The 22,890-nt window shown below is 42.9% G+C and overlaps 1 protein-coding gene across 1 annotated transcript; it reads right to left on the reverse strand.

The window, feature by feature from the left end:
- Positions 1 to 17,415: 17,415 nt before the first annotated feature.
- Positions 17,416 to 22,569, reverse strand: LOC106026668 (uncharacterized). The gene is given in 3 exon segments (XM_063242656.1): positions 17,416 to 17,826; positions 18,055 to 22,078; positions 22,187 to 22,569. Coding segments are annotated over 3 exon segments (4,818 nt in total).
- Positions 22,570 to 22,890: the final 321 nt, after the last annotated feature.

Raw genomic sequence — 22,890 nt, forward strand, 5'->3', positions numbered from 1 at the left:
TACAAAGTAGACATTCAAACAGAGAGACTGCAAACAGCTGTGTTCAATGATCCAAAAACATTAATATAGTCAGCTATTTAACAGCCCTATACACACTTGCTGTTATATCCGTTAGAGCTCTTTTTTTTTTTCCAGGGAAGAATAGACTTTAAAAAGACAGAAGAAGATATTGCTATAAGTGTATCAGGAATTAAAACCCATATTACTTGTACCACTCTGTTTAGATAGAACTTATTCCATCCCAGTTTTTATACAAGCACTAAATCTGAGGGCACAGACAGCTATCCCAAAAATATCAGGATATACCACAGTAATCATCTTTAGTTTCCTGTTAACTTAAACCAGATTCCTCTATAACTTATACTGTTATATCATTACTGAATTTATTTAAATCTGATTTGTTTGATTGCTTATTGTTATTGACTATTTTATTCAAAACCGTTAGGTTGATAGTATCGTCAGAGTGCAGACAACTACACTGAAAATAGAAATGATTCTCTATAATACCCATTCTGACTTGATTAATATCTGTTTTTGTAGCTCTACACTATCTACAAAGTTCTATTTCTGTTAATACTGTTATGCAATGATATATTCAATTATACTTTATCCGATGATATAGCCATTTTTATTGATGATAACAAGAGACAACACAGTAACCATGGTAGAACTCCTTGTACAGCAGTTTTATATGTCTTTTTAGTTTTATGTATGTCTAGGATTATGTTTTGCTCTGTCCTGCTTTGTTCTGTTTCTCCCTCTAATATAGAAAGGATAGTAACACATTTGAAGATGCATGCTTCCATAAAACCTATCAATAATTTAGGTCCTTTTTTTTTTTTTTGTCTTTTTCCTTTTTATCGGTACCGGGGATCGAACTCACGACTGCCTGCTTCCAAGGCAGGCGCTTATGCCGCTGAGCTAAATCCTCAGCCCCAAAACCTATCAATAATTTAGAAAAACTGATTTTATGATACATGATGAAATGAACAAATACTTTGAAGGAGAAAAAAGGGGACTACAGTACCCAGTGCTGGTTCCATAGTGTCATGATGTGAAATCAAACAATACTATTAATCTTCAACTAGAGTGATTTTAATCTGCTTTGGTTTGTTTAAACTCAACATAAATGAAGATATGGATAAATACATACATGATTAAGTGTATAGGATTGATTGCCATGTTACTTAGTTTTTATTAGATAGTTGAACAGAACTACTTGAAGTCTCCCTGTTTGAATTCCCATTTATATGGTCCACATTTGTATCTTGAACAATTGTTTGAAAGAGGACAATAAAACACACAAAGTAGTGATTTATTACTGTTTATTCTTTAATTTGAATGTATGTACTATTTATGCCTGCTTTCTGTTTTGTTTTGTCTTTCTTTAAATAAAAATAAATTTAAAAATATAAATAAATAAAGTCCCTTAGCAGTTAGATTGGTGGACCAAGCTCTGATTGATAAATAAGAAAGCAGCTGTCTGGTAACATTTTTAACCAGTTTTTATCCATTGGTTAGAGACATCAATGATCTCCAGATCACTATAGGAGACACCTCAAATAAATTTATGAAATTTATTCCTAAATGTTCACATTGGTCATTATCAAATGAAGTAATACACATTTTTGGTTTGATGATGCCTGTATAAATGTTTCACACGGTTATGACAGTTGATTTTAATCAACTATATGATGTATTGCATATATTCATAATTCTGGATGCATAAGACTCCATGATTGTAAAATGGGGATTACTTATGGTAACAGATTTTTGTCTCATGTGCACACCTTTGCTGCTCACAAAGACTTGTGAGATTCACATTCAACTAAAGATCAATAAGTTTTTCAATAATATACAAAAAACTTCTTGTGTATTAGATAAGGGTGATTGACTAAAAGGGATATTTTATGTCAAACAAGAATTTAGATTATTACAAGAATCTCGTGATTGTCGTGATGCAATACTATGTATGGTTCTGATTCCTGATATATTATGTAAAATATGCAAGTGTTAATACTGTAGGTATTCAAAGGCTAAAATGTCCATGGATAGAAGAAAATAGGATTCATTTAATGTTCTAAGATGTTTCATCTTTAGATAAAATAGTAATATTACACTTACTGCCTGTAATATACTGTATTTTTATGAAAAACTTCTTTTTGGATGTTTGACAGCTAAGGTTTGGAAGCCAAAACTCAGAGAAACAGATGGGCTAAATGGATAGCCAATATTTTGGCCCCAGCCCTTCAAGGGTGGTGGAGACCCAGGATATAAAATAATCTCTGATTGCATCATCCTAAGATATTCAGTGAGCCCCTGGTTGTCTCATCAAGGAGATGATGAAACCACAGAGGAAAGTCACCTTCAATGCAAGGTGTGCCTAAGAAGAGTCACAGGAGAAAAATCTCCCAAGCTTTCACAGAGAGCAACGTGGTAAAGCAATGATTGTGATTCTTCTAAGTGGCTGACACTGACAGAAGAGCCATGAGGTGTTATGAATGGTTCTAAGATAACTCCTGAGAAGACCTAAGTGACCTTAATAGGAAGGTCTTTGGCAACTCTTGGAGGTGGACTAAATGTCTTTTGCATAATGGATGTATATGAGTCCTGGGGGCCAGGGGTGGAATGTCATGGTTTATGCCTGTGCCCCCCAGGCCTCATGAGTTTGCATTGTGCATTTATGATGGTTCATTGTCTAGTGTTCGGATTGATAGTGTCAGTCCTAAACCCACATTGGGTGGAGCCAGGATGTAATTCAATGGCAGGAAGAAGGTGTATCTTGCTTTTTTGCTGGGTCCTGTGTGCTTTTTGCAGCCTCCATGAACTGTGTCCCAGCCATACCTGCCTGCCTTGGAGCCAACTGAGTGTGAACTGAAACCTGCAAAAAATGTAAGAAATAAATCTTTCCTTTCTGAAATTGGGCTTCAGGTATTTTGTCTCAGCAACAAGTAAAAAGTAATTAAGACAGAATTTGGTACCTAGGAGTGGGGTCTTTTGCTGTGACTATTCTTGACCATGTTTTTCTAGAGGCTTTGGAAATGGCTTGTGGGCAGAGTTTGGAAAGGTTTGGACATGTTGCCTGGATGTGTAGAGCTGGAACAGCTTAGGCTGTTCTGTAGAGGGGATTCTGGTCAGAGCTCAGGAGACCAGAAGGCTGATAGAGGTCCTGATAATAAAAACCAGGCTTGGGAGGTTTTTGTTGGGAACAAGGACTGCATTGGTTGTTGGACTCCACCTGATGTGTGGTATGGCTTGGCAGAAGGTTTGTCTGCATTTTGCTACTGCCCAGAGACTTTGCTGAGACTGAGACAAAAGGCAATGGACTGATTAATCTTGAAAAAGAAATTAAAAAGCAATCAAACCTTGAGGCTGTGGCATGGCTATTGTTGGGGGCTTTTAGTCAGATTTATGTTGCATATCAAAAGCAAAGAGATCAGCAGGATAGTGTACAATGCTGTGAGTTTGGCCAGAAGGAAAATTCCAGGAAGACTGTGGATTGCAAAGACAGAGTTGAGATTTTGAAGAGAAACAGAGAGATAAGAAAGATGGCCCCAGGGCATGATAGGAAGGGGGTCCCCACCCTGTGCAGCCTCAGTGCAAAAGTGAAAGAATTTGCTCAGAGGGAAAAGCTGCAGAGTGCCATGTTTTAGAATGGCAATAGAAGCCACTTGAGGTTCCAGAATGGTGGCCCCTTTGAGAAGCTTTTCCTCACAATCATGTAAACAGAGCCCTGCAATCCAGGCAACTGACCCCTATAGCCAAAAGGCAGAAAAGTGTATGTACTGCTCCAGTCAGCAGCAAACCTTGGTGGCATCCACAAGGTGCTGATTTGAGGTGCAAGGAAAATGCACAAATTCTGAGGCAAGATGGCATCCACCTCAATTGCAAAGTGCCTGGGAGGCAAAAAGGTGTGCCCCTGAGAGGGCCATTTGTGAAGACGTAAGGGTGAAGCCAAAGGTGCGGTGGAGACTTCAGATGTTTGGAAAAGGCAAGAATGTAGTTGATTCAAGGGAAGCTGCAAAAAGAGAGCAGAAAAGATTTAAGAGAAAAGCTGCTGGAGTTAAAATCGCTGGAAATGCCATGGGGGTAGAATGACCCAAACGTTTTGGAGTTTGCAACCAGATTGCTTCTGATGCTGAACATGGAATTCTAGGACTTAATGTTCACCCTGCTGGACTTCTTTTGTTTCCAGTACTTTATGTTCCCATTCTTGTAACTTTTGGAATGGTAATGTTTACCTTGTGCCTTTGCATTTGAGAAATGTTTAACCTTGTTTCATTTGTATAGGGGTTATGGTTAAGAGTTTGCCTTAGATCTTGGAGGAGACTTGGGAATTGGACTGTTCAGGAATGCTGAAACACAGGACATCGGCAACTCTTGGAAGTGGACTAAATGTCTTTCGCGTAATGGATATACATGAGTCCTGGGGCCATGGCTGGAATGTCATGGTTGTGCCTGTGTCCCCCAGGCTTCATGAGTTTGCATTGTGCATTTGTGATGGTTCATTGTGTAGTACGTGGATTGATGGTGTTAGTGCTACACCCACATAGGGGTGGAGCCAGGATGTAATATAATGGCAGGAAGAAAGTGTGTCTTGCTTTTTGCTGGTTCCTGCTTGCTGTTTGCAGCTGCCATGAAATGCGGCCCAGCCATGCACACCTGCCTTGGAACCAACTGAGTGTGGACTGAAACCTCCAAAAAATGAAAAAATAAATCTTTCCTTTCTCAACTTGGGCTTCACGTATTTTGTCTCAGAATCAAGTAAAAGATAACTAAGACAGTAGTTAATGCAGGTCTCATGTTAGCTTGGCCTTGGACATCCTGAAGAAAAGTCTGGCCTCTGAAGATATAGTGCAATGCAAAAGCTTCGCTGTGGGGGGAGCTAGGATCCCTAACATCCTCTGACAATTGCTGGCTATACTGGTAAATGACTGCTGTTATGAACTGATGGACTATGATGAGTTTAAATTGGAGTTCTCATCATGCTTCCCCCACCTTAAGCTGGCCACCCATCCTGGGAGTCAACAAAACAAAATAAGAGAGAGTTGTTGGAAAGGGTTGAAGATGAATACATGTTCAGGGCTGTGGTGTGGCCTGGGCATGATTGAATTGAGAATGAGGAGACACCGCAAGGAACAAGATAGGCCACAGCTGAGGCCACCTAGAGACTTCCTGAATAATTTTTCTTAATTAGAATCATCTGTTGCTCTGTGGGTTCCTTGACCCTCTCCCAGGGGCCTGCTCAGGTTTTTACCATTGTCCACTCACTTCCTTGTTTGTTCTGATTAAATGTGGGCTGCCTAGTGACAGGTGGCTGGCTGGTTAGCAGAGTTATGAGTTCTGAAGAAGATTTCACTCTTCCTGTTGCCCTCAAGACAATGCCACTTTTCTCCTTCTTTTGGTCCTTTGCTGTGCACTTTTTTGGGGGCTAGGTATTTAGGCATAGGCTACAATAAAAAATTAACTTCCAGATAGGATAACTGTAAGTTTCCTGAAAATTTTGTTGCATGTAAATTTTCTTTACCTGTAGATGGAAGTGTTATTATCAACAAATATATTGTTAACTTATCAACATATGCTTCATTATTAACATATTGAGGGGTATTATAGTGATTTCTCAGAAGGCATGATTATACACCTCTTTACATCATTGTCAGTATTCTGCATAACTTTTATAAGTCAATACTTATAAGTGAAATTGGTAGATAATAACGGAGGCCTCCACCAACTTGCTAAGTGCTATGTAACATAAGTCTCGGTGTTTCTAGCAGTTCATTTATCTTAACCATGAATTCCTGACCAGATGCCAGTTATGCCTGCTTGGCATTGAATGGATTGTACAGAAAGTTAAGTGGTTTTGATCGCCCAAATTTTGCTGGAGTCAAACTGAAACACATAAATGCTAAAAAAACTGTTAGGGTTTACATAGATTAAAAACTCATTTACATAATTAGTTGAAGAATGAGTTGATGCATTTGGAAGATTATTCAGAACATACAGCTAGCTGAATTATATTAGATATTTATTTCTTTACTTTTATACAGGTACCAAATACCAGACTTACAGAATCTAATTTAAATATATTCTTTATCTCATGGTTTCCATGAGGGATGTTTGGTTTTGACTGTTTCCAAAGCATAAATACCTTGGAAAAAAGTGAAAAGGAAAAGGTAACTTTTTTATGAGGTCAAGGAGCCAGAGAACTGTTTCAGAACCTGAGAGGAAGGATCCAGGGACCAGATTTCGTTCATGGGTTCCAACACACATGGCTGCAGTTTATACATATAGAAGCAATCATAGTAATCTCCTAAACATTTCTGAAGCCAAAAAGGTGTTAACAAATGGATGACCAGGCTTTAGCGAATATATGACTTCTAGGAATATTAAAATCCGGAAAAGTGTTATACTGAGATGCTAAAAATTAAAATAATTGATTAAAAGATAATTAACAAAAATAATTACTTAAAAAGATAGTTATTAGTAATATTATCATTCTACTGAGCTCATTGCCCTAGTAACCAAGCACCAACCACATAGTAATAAATTAACTGACCACATCTTTCTGCTGTTCTGCAATGCATCATCCCCCCCCCACTTAGTGACCTGTGTGCTATGTCAACTTTTATTTCCCTTGTAAGAGACAAATGATGCTGTGTCCACCATTGTTCCCTTTATGAGAGACAAACGTTCCTGAAATTGGCAGACCAAGGGCTATGAATTGGCTAACCACCCACTGTGAAATGCCTCTGTCCTCAAGCAAATGGTAACATAGGCCCACCTTAGTTCTGTTTCTCATCACTATGTACTTACTGATCAATGAGCTAATCATAAATGAACTATAAAAATCAGTCAAAACTCTAACTCAGTTGCACAGCCTTGCAAATTCCATCTGCACTGTGTCACTGAGCCAGCTAAAATAAAAGTGCTTCTTTTAAAAAAGATGTCTTGCCCCATTTGTCATCTTGGGGTCTTGCCCCGTATTTCATCATGGGGCCATGTTTTTTTTTAAGTAGAGTACAACGAAGAGCTGAGTGCCAATTAGTGACAAGGGAAATATATGGCAAGGAGAACTTAGAGTGTGAAGTCCTTGGGTGTCCCTTCCTCACCAGAAGGAAATGTTTAATTGGATTAGGAATTTGGTTCCATTTCAGCAATAATTGTCACACCCATGCTTGGCAATATGATCACTTTCAGAATTCAGCATTTTTAAGAGTCTGAATGAGTAGCAAGCTTGTCTTGGAGAACTGATGCTTGCTTTTATTTCATCCTTACTCTGTTGCAGACCATTACTATCATTTAAATGTAATGTCTTCACTATAAACGGTAACTGTGCTCCTTTTGTGTTCACATACTGGGTTTCTTCGTGGAAAATTAATAGAAATGGGTGAAAATTATGAAAATGAAGTCTGCTGACTCTAACACAGACTTCCAACTCTGTTCTGTTGTGTCCTGCCCTGGCCTGTTCTCAGAATATTTTCTCACATCAGTTGATTTTTATTCCTGGAGGACTGAACCTGAATCCTGAAAACATTTGCAGGCCATTATGGAAAGAGTCCACTGATCCTTGAAAGAAAGCAGGGGTAGCCATGAAATGGCAGGGATAAATAAGAAATTTAGAGAAGACCTAACACCATCACTTCTCAAATTTAATGAAATCGAATGGGAAATGGTACTTCCCAATTCATTCCTGGAAGCAATCATTACCCTCATACCAAAACCAGAGAACAATCCAAATGAGAAAGAGAATTACAGACCATTCTGCCTAGTGAACATTGAAGCAAAAATCCTCAATAAGATACTGGCAAACAGACTGCAGAATATCATCAAGAATATTTTAATCCATGATCAAGTGGAATTATTCCCTGGGACACAGGGGTGGTTCAACTTACATAAATCCATACATATAATACACCGTATTGACAAATCCAAAAGCAAAAATCATTTGATCATTTCAATAGATGCTGAAAAAGATTCTGACAAAGTCCATCGCCTATTTATAACAAAAAACCTACAAAAATTGGGGAGATGATCTTTATCTCAATCTGATAAAAGCCTTTTATTACAAACCAACAGTCAACCTCATACTAAGTGGACAAAAACTGAAAGCTTTCACTCTAAAATGAGGAACAAAACAAGGATGTCTACTGTCTCCACTCTTATTCAATATAGTACTGGAAAGTAGCTGGGGCAATTAGACAAGAGAAAGAAATAAAAGGTATAAAGATAGGAAAGGAAAAAAAAACTATCACTATTTGCAGAAGCCATGATACTCTACTTAGAAGACCCTAAAAATTCCACCAAAAGACTTCTAGTTTAAGAAGCAAATTCAGTAATATAGCTGGTTACAAAGGCAACACTCAACAATCAATAGACTTCATAAACAAGCATAAAAAATTCATGGAAAGAGAAATCAAGGAAACAATAACTTTTACAATAGCATCCAACCAAATGAAATACTTAGGAATCAATCTAACAAAGGATGTAAATGATCTCTACACTGTAAACTACAGTACTCTCAAAAAGGAGATTGAAGAAGAGATTCTAAAATGAAGAGCTATCCCATAGTCTTGGATAGGGAAATTCAATATAGTGAAAATGACCATACTTCCAAAGCTATTGTACAGATTTAGTGCAATCCCAATCAAAACCCCGTAGTATATCTCAAAGAATTAAACAAAAGAAATCCTAAAATTCATCTGGAACCAGAAGAGACCTAGAGTAGCAAAGGTGATGCTGGGCAACAAAGGAAAGATAGGGTTCATCAAAATCCCTGACTTGAATTTATACTATAAAGGTATTGTGATTAAAAAAAAAAAGATATGGTACTGACAAAAAACAAAACAAACAAAACCAGACCCAAAGATCAAAGGAACAAATTAGAAGATGGACAAACAACCCCAGACCACTAAACCATCTTATCTTTGACAAAGGTGCCAAACAGAGTCATTGGAAGAAAAGCAGCCTCTTTACTAAATGGTGCTGGAAAAACTGGCTCTATACATTCTGAATATTATCTTTCAACGTGTATTAAGCTAAGATCAGAATAGATCAAAGATCTTATATTAAAACAGAAACATTAAATCTGCTGCAAGATAGAGTAAGTAAAACTCTTGAAGACATTAATGTAAACAAAGTCTTTATAAAGAAAACTTCCATTGAACAGCAAAAATCAAAGAGAATTAAGTGAGAATCTCACCCTAGTAAAAAACTTTTTAACACCAAGAGAAATCACTAACAGAGTGAAAAGACAACCCACAACGTGAGAGAAAATGTTTGCCAACTGTTCCTCAAAGTATTACTATTGAGAGCATGAAAAACTAAAAAAATTTCAGTCTTCCCAGATTTAAAGACCCAATCCAAAAATGTGCATCTGAGGTGAGACACAGTTCTCAGATGAAGAAATAGATACAGCAAAGAAATATGTGATAAAATGTTCTGCATCACTCCTCATTTAAGAATTGCAAATTAAATAACACTGATATGTCACCTTGCCCCAGAAAAAATGCCTACTGTCAAGAAATCAAGCAAAACGAATGCTGGAGAGGTTGTGGGGGAAAAAGGAACCCTTCTCCATTGTTGGTGGTAAAGCAACCACTGTGGAAATCAGTGTGGAGATTCCACACAAACTAGGTCTACAGTTCCCACTCAACTCAGCTATTCACCTTCTGGGTATCTACCCAAAAGAATAAAAATCATCATACCACAGTGATATATGTGCACCCACGTTTATAGCAGCAGTTTGTGGAGGCCAGATCATGGATGGAATGCATGATCTCCAGCTTGCCAGGCAGGCGGTTAAGCTAAATCCCTGGACCACTTTTTTTACTTTTTAACTTTCAAATAAAATGGGTTTGGGAGAAAAAACAAAGACTGAGGTAAAGACTTTCAGTGCAAATACCCATCAGATGAGCTGAGGTCAACATTCCAGAAGACAGCCAGCTCCAGAAGCCTCCACCATCTTTCATTGGGGATCCACAGTTACAGGGTGGGTTTTTTTTCTGTAATTATTCTTGGTGGGGAAGGCAGGCAGGAGAGCAGGAGCCAATCAGTGATGAAGAGGCTGGCTGAAGAACTGTCCAATCAGGCGGGCCAAGGTAGGCGGTGTCTTCCGGTGTCATGGCGTCAATGTCAAGGCCAGGGCACAAATGGGATTGCTAGATGTTTGCTAGACCACTATTTTTTGCTTGTATTCGCTGTGGACTGCTTAGAAAGAACCTGGGAGACCTCCAAACTACACAATGGTGACGTTATGGGATGGGAGCAGGGAAATGGGGTGGAATCCGATTGAGACCAGTTAGAAGTGGCGAGAAGGGGCTGGGGGTTTAGCTCAGCGGCATGGGCGCCTGCCTTGAAAGCAGGCAGTCATGAGTTCGATCCCCTGTACCGATAAAAAAAAAAAACGAAGACCAAAGGGGGGGGGGAATAAGTGGTGAGAAGCAGCTGTGCTCCCTAGAGCCTGTGTGCTTAGCCTCAGACCCTGAGGTCCTCTAGTGCTAGCAGTGAGTCACCCTCTGTCCCTTTTACCTCTCGCCTCGGCCAGGACAGTTCTGGCTCCCTAGAGCATTTTCGCCACTGTGATACCACCAGGCCACAATGCTGTTTTTGAAATCGCCTGCTGCCCTTGCTCTTCCAACAGTCTGGGCCCAGGAAGGGGCATGAGGAGAGTCTGATTCGGATGTGGTTTCAAGCTGGGTGCAGCTGTAATAAGCTAGGTCTCTGCTCTCATTCCTGTCAGCAACAGATATGAAAGCCAGGAGTTTATAAATGTCTGTGCTGCAGGACCTGATAGCTACAACTGCTCTCCTTAAACTTATGCATTTATGTATTTTGTGATTGCCTAAATTTATACTATGTTCTCATATTTCCATGCTCATGAAAGGTGGAGGCAAAGGTTCTGAAAATTCAAAGATGTGTAGTGATGTGACTCAGTGGAGGAAGGCTTCCCAAACACCGGATGAACTGCTGTGTATTATACAGAACAATGCAAAGAATTTCTGAACATACTTTATGTGACACATGTGCTCATAGACGATGTTTGGGACAACAGCCATAGAGCTTTAAATTTTGAGAAAAATGAAGCAGATATAAAAGTGTCATCAAGGGCAGGGTAAAGTGTGCTTGCTAAGACAAATTCCAGAAAGGGCTGCCTGTTAAATTCTCACTGAAAAATGTCTAAATGTAGTCATTTGCATGAACATATACAAGTGATATCCTTCTGAATGTAAAGGAATGTGGGTGTCATCTCTAAATTAAGAGGTGATTTAATAGCTTGGTTGATCATATACATTGTTGTAATATGGAAATGCTCTGCAGTGGACTTTACTAAGTGGTGTAAAGGAGATGCCATAAATTGAAATTGTGCAGGGATATCAATAGTTTAGTCATGAAGGGTTTTCTGCTTAGGGTGGATCAGAGGAGCATGGAAAGGATGTGGAAGTGACTGTCAGGACGCAGAGTGCCAATAGTAGGACATACAACAGAGAGGTTCTTCCCTGAAATTCAGGTAGTTCTAGAGTAAGCATGAAGTTAAAGTTGGCTTATGATTTTTTCCTTGAGGTGAAAAACACTAGCTCTGGTAAGAATCAGTATTCTACATCCTTGTCAACCCATGAATTCTTTGTTCTTCACTTGAGATCTAATTTTGACTATCTCTAATTATGACCCATTGTCATGAAGGCAAAATTTGAAAATTTTTTGTAACAGGGATTGAACTCATGATCTCAAGCTTTCTAGGTAGGTGTTCATGCTGCTGAGCTAAACACCCTGCTCTGAAAGTGTTTTTTGTATACTATGTATGATATTAACATTGTTGCTCAGAAAATGTTGAATATTGTGGAATTTTTCTATATTGTATGGATATAATTTTTAAAGCAAACCAAAGGTGTCGTATGCACTCACTTTTCAAGTTTCACATTGTCTGTGGGGTATCTCAGTCACAGTTTCTATATTTCAGACAGCTCTGTAACTTAGGCTAGCCCCAAACTCAAAGAAGTTCTCCTGCATCAGCCTCCCAAGATATCTTTCTTATATCTGAATGGAGAGTGATCACTTGGTGACACTGAGCTATAATTTGAAACTTGTACCTGGTTTCATTGTTTATACATTTTTTACATACAGCAGATTTCCATGAACATTTGAGTTATTATTTATGTATCATATTTGATGTTATTTATGTTTTGTTCTATGAAACCAAATTTAAATATCAAAATGCTGATTAAATATATTAAGAACAAAGGACTCAGTGGCCTAAATGAGATTTGAAGAGATATCATTGTTAGTACATCAAAGTGATTCATGAGATATTTTTCTGCCTCTGTGCTTTATGGATGCTGGTCCTGCAGGCTCTCACTATGAGCTCTGCTGTAGAGGCAGTGCACAGGGACTCTAGCAGTGACTCAGCATAAGAATCAGTGCTCCTATTTGGCTGTTACATTAGCTGTGAGTTGCCATATAGCATCAAATTTGCTTTCTCAAAAAATGTGTATATACAAAAATTAATCCCCAAAATGTGGAATTAAGATTTGAAGAAACAGTCTCCATTCAGCTGTTTTGTTTGGTTTTATGTGTGTAGTTTAGTTTTGTTTTATTGAGACAAGTTTTCTCTATGTATATCAGCTAGATTTGAACCCTTTATGGAGCACAAAATTGCCCTAACCTCAAAGCAGCATTCCTGTCTCAGACTCTTGAGTGCTGGGATTATAGATCTGTGTGTTTTTACCCTAGAAAATATTGAGGCTTGTAACGTAGCTGTGTTGTAGGTTGGCTTAATAGATGCCGTACTGAGCTTTGCATTTAACTAGTGCCCTGTATTTCACTCAGAAAAATGGAAAATCACTCAGGGTATAAGTCCCAGGAGAAAAGCAAAATGAGCTGTACCCAAGGAAAAAAATTAACCTGCTCAACAAAAGAAGCGGAATACAGTTGTCATCCAAAAATTATTATAAGATTCTAGCTAAATGATTTCCAACTATCTTTTGATGATTCTATCTTTTAAAACATCTCTAACTTTCCAGTTCAGAGCCTCTTGTTTAGATCCTGAAATGGGGGTGGGGGTTCTGTATACAAGTGGTGCTGAGAGCAGCTAATGAAATTTCCCATTTCTCAATTGGGTTGCTTGGCTTCCTATATTATTGTTCACAAAATCACCTCAAGCTGCAGAAACCTTACTGACACAAGCAAACCTCAGGATTAAATATCAGTGCCCCTGAAATGAAAGAATAGTAGTGAAAAGGAGAAGAGAAAAAAGACAAACACCATGTGCTATAATGCCCACCTCTTTTCCCCAGCCATGAAGAAACTGAAACAGGAGAATGGCCATATATTCAAAGACAGCCTAACCTACATAGTGAGTGCAAGGCTTCCCAGAACTCCAAAGTGAGACTATGTCTTTAAATCAAAAACTAAAATGAAAAAAAAAAGCAACCAAGTAGACAGAAAAATTATTAAAAACAAACAATAATAGAGCTGAGTGAAATTTGAGTTATGTAAAATGGGAATTATTGAATGATGTTGCAGAGGAAAGAAGTCCATGTAGTGGCATCCAGGAGGCAGTGACAAACACAGACTTAGGAATGGCACCTATTGTGCTACAGGACAACAGTGACCTCCTTCCTCCAATACATTTGCAGTTCACTAGACTGAGGACTTCTAAAAGCTCATTGAAATGTTAAACTCAGGGCAAACAAGCAGCCTGAAATTCTGGCTTTGGAACAATGCCTTTAGCACACATTTCATATTTAAATTGAGATAAGAGAAATATAATCCTGCCCTGTTTGATATCAAATGCAGCAAGTTTAATGTCTCACAACATTGAGAAATGAAGTCATAAACCAAAAGAATTTCTAAAATTTGCTTAGAAAGAAAGAAAGAAGAATAGCCCTGAATTTTCAGGAGTGGTCTTCGGGTTTTTGGCCCAGACCTATTCTCAGGGGTCATTTATACAGGAAAGTCACAATGTGAGTACAGTGTGGGTCTCAGACTACAATCAACCTATAAGCTTATAGCTGCTTAACTAATAATATTCAACAGGGGAACAAGTCAGCCAGAAAACGTATGTGGAAAGAGACAAGGCATTTTGTGGGAACAATTTTCCAGTTGTTCTGGTCATTGAGTATGGTAATTGATGCCCATCTGAACTTCCTGGAGGAGGTAGTGGCAACTGTAGTACATTTCAAACTGTTGTTTTTCTCTTCAGGACCATGTAGACCTGGTCACTTCATCTTCACCTTTAGGTCTGGCTTTCTTCAGCTGTGCCTGTAGCAGTGATTGTTGTATTTAGTTTTTTGCATTAACTATTTGAGGTTCCAGTTCCTCTCTGATTGTATATCAATTTCTGTCTACCTTGACTTCCTTGGGTAAAATCACAGTTCTATTTGAATGAATAGAGTGAAATATTCATTAATACAGGCCAGGGATTTATCTTAGGAGGCTGAAACACCTGCCTGGAAAGTGCTAGGTTGTAGCTTTGATGCCTGGTACCTAAAAAAAAGTAATTTAAACTGCAAGGAAAGAAAATAATTTCATTTGTGAAAATGTAGATTTACAAAATTTATAACTAAATATGTCAATGGCAAATTAAACATTGTTAATAGTCATATTTTTAGTATCTAAAGTAGTTGGGTCTGGAGATTGAACTCAAGGATATAATTAGCTCCTGGAGAGCACAAGGTCATGAGTTCAATCCCTCATACAGAAAAAAAACCACAATTGTCAACGATGCAGTGCTATGAGCACATTTATTGAAACTGATACTTGGTATTTAATAGGCTCAGTGTTTCTTTTGTGGCCTATGAAATACCTGCAGATAACATGTCTATTACAGTGAATGATATACTGTGCCTTACAGGATTGCTATTTTCTGAGTTAGTTTTATTTTTTGTTTTCCCACATACTTGAAAGTTGAAAAGGTTGGCTGGTGCTAGGTAGAAATCTGTGCTTATCATTTTTTCAATTTAATGATATATATCCGTATATTCATTAAGAACATTTTATTTGCTACAGTTAGTCCAAGTCAAATTGATAAACAATTCTTAAATTTACAGGCAGCTGAGTTAGTTAGAAATAGAGGCAACCATACCATGATATAGTGGAATGAAATTCCTTACCTTCTATTGTTAGGGCCGACGCCGCAGGGAAAGAGACCCCAAGGACCCAACTCTTGGTGAGGGAAAAAAAGTTTATTTCCATGCGCATGGGGTCCTCCAGGCAAACGAGTGCGGAGGGCCACGAGGGGAATTTGTGCAGGGTTTTTGAGGGCACAAGCGGGAAGCAAGCAAGTTTACAGAAGCAGATCGCATTGGTTAATTTGAACGGCGCAGGACTTGGCAGATGCTGATTCGAGGGATCTAGGGCTGAGTAACCATGGAGACAGAGAATCCTGGTCTAATCTAGCACATTCCTTTACTTATCTTTATCTTTACAGAGGACAGATCACCTTGTGTTTAGAGGACAGATCACCTTGTGGTTAATGACTAGCAGATGTATTCCTTCCTGTCCTGCCCCGATATCTCAAGGAGGATTTAGGGAGTGGAGCATTCCTTACTGCTCTGTTCTACAGCTGGGGGGGGAGGAGGGGGTTACATTACAAACGGGGAGTCGATTCTCTCATTCCCCCCCTTTTTTTTTGCAAATGACTTTAATCTTAAAGGTCCTGTATGGGTAAGGGATCATATTGTTGACGTAGCACCATAACTTTTACTTGAGAAATCTGGGCCCTCACAAACCAGGTTACTCGGTTAATGAGGCAAGGGGCTATAGTCATGACTATAATGAATACGGCCAGGGGTCCCAATAAAGGGAGAATATAGGGCAGGATTGATTCCCAGAAAGAGAACACTTTGGCTTCACTTGAAGGGGGCTCTCGAGATCTGATTCTCTCTCTCAGCTTTTCCATTGCATCTTTTACAATCCCAGTATGATCGATGTAAAAACAACATTCTTCTCTAAGCGCGGCACAGAGACCCCCTTCCTTTAAAAACAAAAGGTCTAAGCCCCTCCTATTTTGTAATACTACTTCAGATAGAGACGAGAGAGATTGTTGCAATGCAGTTATAGATGTCTCTAGGGCCCGTAAATCCTGGTTTACAACTGCAAGGAGTTGCTGGCGGGACTGGTGCCCGGTAATGAGAGCCGCTGTACCGGTCCCTATCCCCCCTGCTACACCTATCCCTAACAACACTGCCAGGGTTAAGGAGACTGGTTCCCGTTTATATCGACCTTTTATAAGGGGGAGCATGTCAGGGGGGAGATACTTAATGCGTGGCAGAAGATCTATAAGGATACAGGAACTGTCCCCTGCAAGGAGTACATTTGTGGAAACGCAAGGGGTGAGCCCAGTAGTACACAACCAGAATGCCCCGGTAGGAGGGATGAGGTACTGGTTTCTGGGAAAGGAGCGGGTATATGTGAGGCAGCGATGGGGTAGGTCTGCCGGCCAATTATCAAGTGCCCCTATGCAGGTTCCTCGGCTAGCGAGGCCAGGTAAAGGAAGGGTGTGGAACACGTGATCCCAATCGCACTGGTCGGAATTGGGGGTCAGCATATAGGAATCATTTAGGGCAGTCCCCTCATAATATGGAGGGTTAGCACTTAGACATAACCAACAAGCTTGGGCCAGGTCTGGATGAGTAAGATTAAGGGCTTTATGAGCCCCAAGTATAAGGCTAAGAAGGGAGCTCACGGTTGGAGGGACGAGTCCTGACTCAGGAGGATTTTGGGTAGCCTTGGGCCCCGGAGATGAAAGTCTTTTGGCAGTTGTTAGAGCCAGTGGCGGCGGGGATGGCTTTATCTCCGGTTTTAATTCCTTTTTAATAAACAAGTATCCCCCTGAGTCTTTCCCATTTTGATAATATCTAAATCCCCAAGTTTTTCCTGTGATCCATGAAGGCTCTTGGGGGGTGAGGACCGTGAGTTGTAGGTATAGGCAGGGTCCAGGTCCCTGGCTCGACTCGGTGTCCCAAGCCCCACCATAACAAGTGGGGGGCTTTGGGCGAGCTCCAGTCAACCTTGAAAGACTAATGTGTTGGTCCCTTATGGTGGGTGTCCACGCAGTGGCCACTGTCTCACATCCCCAATAAGCACAGTAATACTCTCCTGGGGAGTTACAATAGGTTCTCCCCTCCACTGAAGTTGGGCATAGGTAAACACCCTGAGATGGATCCATACAGGGGGCTTGAGGGACAATATCGCAGGAAAAGAAGGCAAAAGTGGGGTTACCTGATCCTTCCCACTTGCCGACCACCTCTTGGTTGTCCCACTTAATCAATGACCAGATCCAAGGGTGGTGGGGGTTAGCTATTGTAGGGGTGACTAACACTAACATGAGTAATTTCATTATAGCCCAGGGGGTTACAATCTGGGGTTTTTGCTGGGTCATCTTGCAATAATACACAAGGGGAGTGTACAGAAACAGCATCAAAGAGTCTTTCGGCTCAGTTTAAGTTTCAAGGGGTTATCAGACCGTTTGAGTTCCCAGGAGCCGTCCTCTGGCGCTGAAGCAGGCTTTAGATGTGACGCGTGGATCCAGGAGGCGACTCCGTCAACCTTTACCGCTGTAGGAGTAGTTAACAGGACCTGGTATGGTCCTTTCCAGCGAGGCTGCAGAGTTTCTTGTTGGTGGCGCCGGACGAACACAAAGTCTCCCACCTGGTACGGATGTGGCGCGGGGAACTCACTGGGGGCGTAGGCCGAGGCTAGCTGCGTCCACACGTCCCTCTGTAGATTGTCGAGGGCGATGGGCCTGTCAGACAGGGAGGTTGGCAACAAGGCAGCATGTTCAGTTAAGGGAGTGAGATCTCGAATGGGGGGTGGAGTGCCAAAGAGGATCTCGAAGGGAGTAAGGTTAGGGGGTTTGGCAGACGGGGTGTTTCGCGCGCGGAAAAGGGCATAAGGCAGGAGCATCGTCCAATCTTTTAAGCCAGTCTCATGAGCCAATTTAGTGAGGGTCTCCTTAATAGTTCTATTCATTCTTTCTACCTGTCCTGAACTTTGGGGTCTATAAGCACAATGTAACTTCCAATCAATCCCCAATATGTTGGCCAGCCCCTGACTTACCTTAGCCACAAACGCCGGCCCATTATCGGACCCTATTACCTTTGGCAATCCGAACCGAGGAAAAATTTCTTCCATCAACTTTTTCGTTACCATGGCAGCAGTTTCCTTTTTGGTAGGAAAAGCCTCAGTCCATCCAGAAAAGGTGTCCACAAAAACTAGCAGATATTTTAGTCCACATCGGGCAGGTTTAACTTCTGTAAAGTCTACTTCCCAGTATTGTCCAGGCCGGGTACCGCGTAGCCTTTTGCCGGGGGCCAGCTTGGCAGGGTAGGCGTTGGTCAATTGACATGCCTCACAATTAGTCACAACCCAAGTGGCGACCTGACGTATGGCAGTGGGGGAGGCCCCCGGGAAGTCCTGGCGTTGGGCCAGTAGGCACAGCTTTTTAACCCCCAAATGAGTGAGCCGGTGGGCCTGTTGTATGTAAGTAGTCAGGTCAGATGCCTCAGGGGTTTGGTTAATCTGAGCTTTCTCTTTGGGAAGAGAATCTTTGATATCAGTCACCAACATCTGTGAGCCTCCCATGGCTGCAGATTTTGCTGCCTGGTCGGCCAGGTTGTTTCCCCTTGTGACGGGATCAGTCCCTTTTTGGTGGCTGTTACAGTGTATTATTGCCACCTTCTTGGGTAACATGATTGCAGCCAGCAATTGAAGGATTTCCTGTTTGTGTTTTATTTCTTTGCCCGCGGAGGTCAAAAGTCCCCGCTGGCGGTAGATGGCCCCATGGATGTGGGCCGTTGCAAAAGCATATCGGCTGTCCGTGTAAATGTTTGCTCGCTTTCCTTTGGCGAGCTCCAGAGCCTTAGTTAAAGCGATCAACTCGGCCTTTTGGGCCGAGGACCCGTCCTCTAGCCTGGCTGTCCAGATAACACTGGAGTGATCGGTCACAGCCGCCCCCGCATACCGCTTACCTTGAATCAAGAAGCTACTCCCGTCAGTGAAGTAAGTCACCTCCGCATCAGACAGGGGGTAATCCAATAAGTCCGGTCGTACTCCGGCCTCTCCCGCCAGGATGTCTTGGCAGGTATGGAGGATGGGTTCTGGAGCTTCGTCCGGCAGCAAGGTTGCCGGGTTGAGAGTCACCGGGGGTCCGAAAGTTATTTTGTCCTTGTTGAGTAAGAGACTCTGATAATGAGTAACTCTGGCATTTGAGAGCCATCTGTCCGGAGGTTGGTGGATGATACTTTCTAGCGTATGCGGGGCAATGATTGTTATTTTCTGTCCCAAAGTCAATTTGTCAGCATCCTTAATGAGCAAGGCAGCCGCTGCAATGGCTTTTAAGCAGGGCGGCCATCCGCTCGCCACAGTGTCCAGTCTTTTTGAGAGGTAAGCCACCGGACGTCTCCATGGCCCAAAGGCCTGGGTTAGTACTCCTCTCGCTATTCCTTCCTTCTCTTCAATGAAGAGAGTAAAGGGTTTGTCCACATTAGGAAGGGCCAGGGCCGGAGCAGATAGGAGGGCCCGCTTGATGGCATCAAAGGCCTGCTGGTGGTCTTTTTCCCAAACAAAGGGAGATCCCCCCTTCAGTAACGGGTACAGGGGAGCTGCCAAGGTCGCGAACCCAGGGATCCACAACCGGCAGAACCCCGCGGTGCCCAGGAACTCCTGTAATTGTTTTTGGCTCTTGGGAGGGGGAATCTGGACCACAGTCTGCTTTCTAGCCTCAGTGAGCCATCTCTTCCCCTCTTTTAAGGAGTAGCCCAGGAAAATTACCTCTCGTTTGCAAATTTGAGCCTTTTTCGCCGATGCCCTATATCCCAAGATAGCCAACTCACGTAAAAGGTCCTGAGTTCCACTGGTACAGTCACCCTCGGAGTCCGCAGCCAGCAGCAAGTCATCTACATATTGGAGGAGGGTGAGGTTCGGGTGTTGAGCCCGAAAGGGGGCTAAATCCTTGTGTAGAGCCTCATCAAAGATGGTTGGGCTATTTTTGAAGCCCTGTGGGAGGCGCGTCCAGGTCAGTTGTCCGGTGGACCCAGTCTCGGGGTCCGTCCATTCAAACGCAAACAAGGGCTGGCTATCTTTGTGCAAAGGCAAACAGAAAAAGGCATCCTTTAAATCCAGAACAGTGTACCAAGTCCTTGACGGATTCAAACCGCTGAGGAGATTATAAGGATTGGGTACGGTGGGGTGAATGTCCTCCACCCTGCTGTTGACCTCCCTCAAGTCCTGTACCGGTCTGTAGTCATTTGCCCCAGGCTTTCTGACAGGGAGCAGTGGGGTATTCCATGCAGACCGAAAAGGAGTCAATACCCCTTGGTCTAAAAGTCTCTGTATGTGTACCTTGATTCCCAAGTGAGCTTCTCTATTAATGGGATATTGTTTAACTCGAATAGGGGAGGCGGTGGCTTTTAGAGTTACCACTACAGGCAGTTGCTGGCTTGCCAGCCCGAGCCCAGCTGTCTCGGCCCAGGAGTCTTTAAAATCAGTTAGCCAGGCAGGGGCGATGGGCTGGGGGTCTCGGTGGTCATAGAGCCTATATTCATCTTCCAATTTTAGAGATAACACTGTAACCATGGGTTGCCCAACCTTTGGGTTACGGAATGTCACCTGAGGTCCTTGGGGCTCAAAGGAGATTTTCGCCCCCAGTTTGGTTAATAAGTCTCGTCCCAGGAGGGGAGCAGGGCATTCAGGAATAACCAGGAAGGAGTGTTTTACTTTTCCTTTGCCTAGGTCAACTGTGCGCTCGGTGGTCCACGAGCGATATTTGCTCCCGTTAGCCCCTTGAACTAGAGATTTCTTAGTTGAAAGGGCCCCTAAGGGGGCCTGAAGAGCCGAGTAAACAGCTCCCGTATCGACCTCGAACTCTACGGGAGTCCCCTCCACTTTAAACATTACCCTGAGCTCGGGGAGGGGGTCCGAGCCCCGAAGTCCCTAGTCCTCCTCATCTAAGGCGAGCATGGGGGCTCGGGGCCACTGCGAGGACCATTTTTCTCGTTCCTCTCTGGCTCGTTTCTTTCTCAATCTCTCACAGTCTTTGATCAGGTGTCCTTTTTCCTTACAATATGCACATTGGTCAGGGTCTAATGGGGGGCGAGTGGGCTTTCCCTTTCCTGTCTCAGGTTTTCCCTGAATAACTGTGGCCAACATTTTAGCTAGTTCCTTGCTTCGTCTTTTGTCCCTAGCTAACTCTTTTTCCTCTTCTGTCTCCCGTTTATAGTAGACTTTTTCAGCTTCCTTAACAAGATCCCTCAGAGTTAGGTCTTGCAGACCATCTAGCCTTTGGAGCTTACGTCTTATATCAGGAGCTGATTGCCCTATGAAGGCCATGGCTATTGAGCCCTGTCGGCCTTCCTCTTCAGGGTTAAAAGGCGTGTACCGCCGGTAAGCTTCCATCAGGCGTTCCAGAAAAACTGAGGGAGTCTCAGTAGGCCCTTGGGTAACTTCCCTTACCTTGGCCAAATTAGTGGGGCGCCTTGCGGCCGCCTGGACACCTGCCATTAGAGTCTGGCGATAGATAGAAAGATGCTGCCTATCGGTAGGTGAGTTGGGGTCCCAGTTGGGGCGTTTTAAGGGGAAGAAATCATCAATCAGGTCTGGTCTCTGGGTGGGTCTGCCGTTTTCTCCGGGAACAGCTTTCCGGGCTTCCAGAAGGATGCGGTCTCTCTCCTCGGTGGTGAACAGGACCCCTAGAAGCTGCTGGCAGTCATCCCATGTGGGTTGGTGGGAGAACATGATAGAATCCATTAAACCTGTTAACTTAGACGGATCATCAGAGAAGGGAGGGTTATTGTTTTTCCAGTTATAGAGATCTGAGGTAGAAAAAGGCCAGTACTGTAAAGCGGGCATCTGCCCTCCATCCGACCCGTCATCTATCATGGGCCCGTAGGGGCGAAGGGGAAGGGTAACAACTGGGTCCTCAGGCCATAGCTTGCTTCGAGTGTTCTGGGCAGGGCCTGTGGGCCCCGGAGGTGTAGACCCAGAGCAAGCCATCATAGGGAGCGGGGGATACAGAGGGGACGTGGGTATCGGAGGAGAAGAGGGGTTCGGTTCAGGTGAAGAGGGTGCTGAAGGAGAAGGAGCGCTCGATCCGGACGAGGAGGCTGGAGGAGAGAGTGGGTACGGAGGAGGTTGAGCCAGCTGGGAGGGAGGAGTCCGGTCATAGTCCAGCAAAGGTAGATCAGGCTGAGACTCGGGCAGGACCGGAGCCGGAGCGGAAGCGGGAGGTCCTTTCAGAGCTAAGAGTTTTGGTATAGAGGAGTCAGAAGGGGGAAGAAAGGGTTTCACCCACAGTGGGGGTTCCTCCCTGAGGTCCTGCCATACTAGGATGTAAGCGACCTGATTAGGGTGGCCCCCTTGTCCGGGGCGGAAGATGATGTTCTTAACCGCTAGGATGAGGGGCAGGTGGAAAGTCCCCTCCGGCGGCCATCCCACTGAAAAAGTGGGCCACTCAGTCGAGCAGAAATTCTGCCATTTACTCTTCTTGACCTGCAAGGAGAGATTGTGAGCCCTCTTCCGCACCTCCGACCAATGGTCGAGGGTGAGGGACAATGGGGATGAGGTCGACTGTCCCATGATGTTCTATAGTCAAAGGGCGGTTAACGCAAGCGCGATACAACAAATAACCAATCACAACACCCACAACACACAGGACAAACAGGCCGGCCACCTCACTCTCACGAATTAGTTTCACACCAAACGAGTCACCTTAGGGGGTGCCTCCAGATTGGCCCGGATGGACCACAGATTGGGAATGAAATTCCCCAAATGAGTCACCTCAGAGGGTGTCTCCGAATTGGCCCGGACGGACCACAGATTGGGCCCCAAACCGATAGGAAAATCCTATCGCAAACGGTGAGTCACGGAAAACCGTGTGGGGCGTCCCCCGGTCACCAG

Source organism: Cavia porcellus, unplaced genomic scaffold (assembly GCF_034190915.1).
Source record: "Cavia porcellus strain 051 isolate PalLab524CR breed Dunkin Hartley unplaced genomic scaffold, mCavPor4.1 scaffold_32, whole genome shotgun sequence".
Classification (NCBI taxonomy): Eukaryota; Metazoa; Chordata; class Mammalia; order Rodentia; family Caviidae; genus Cavia; species Cavia porcellus.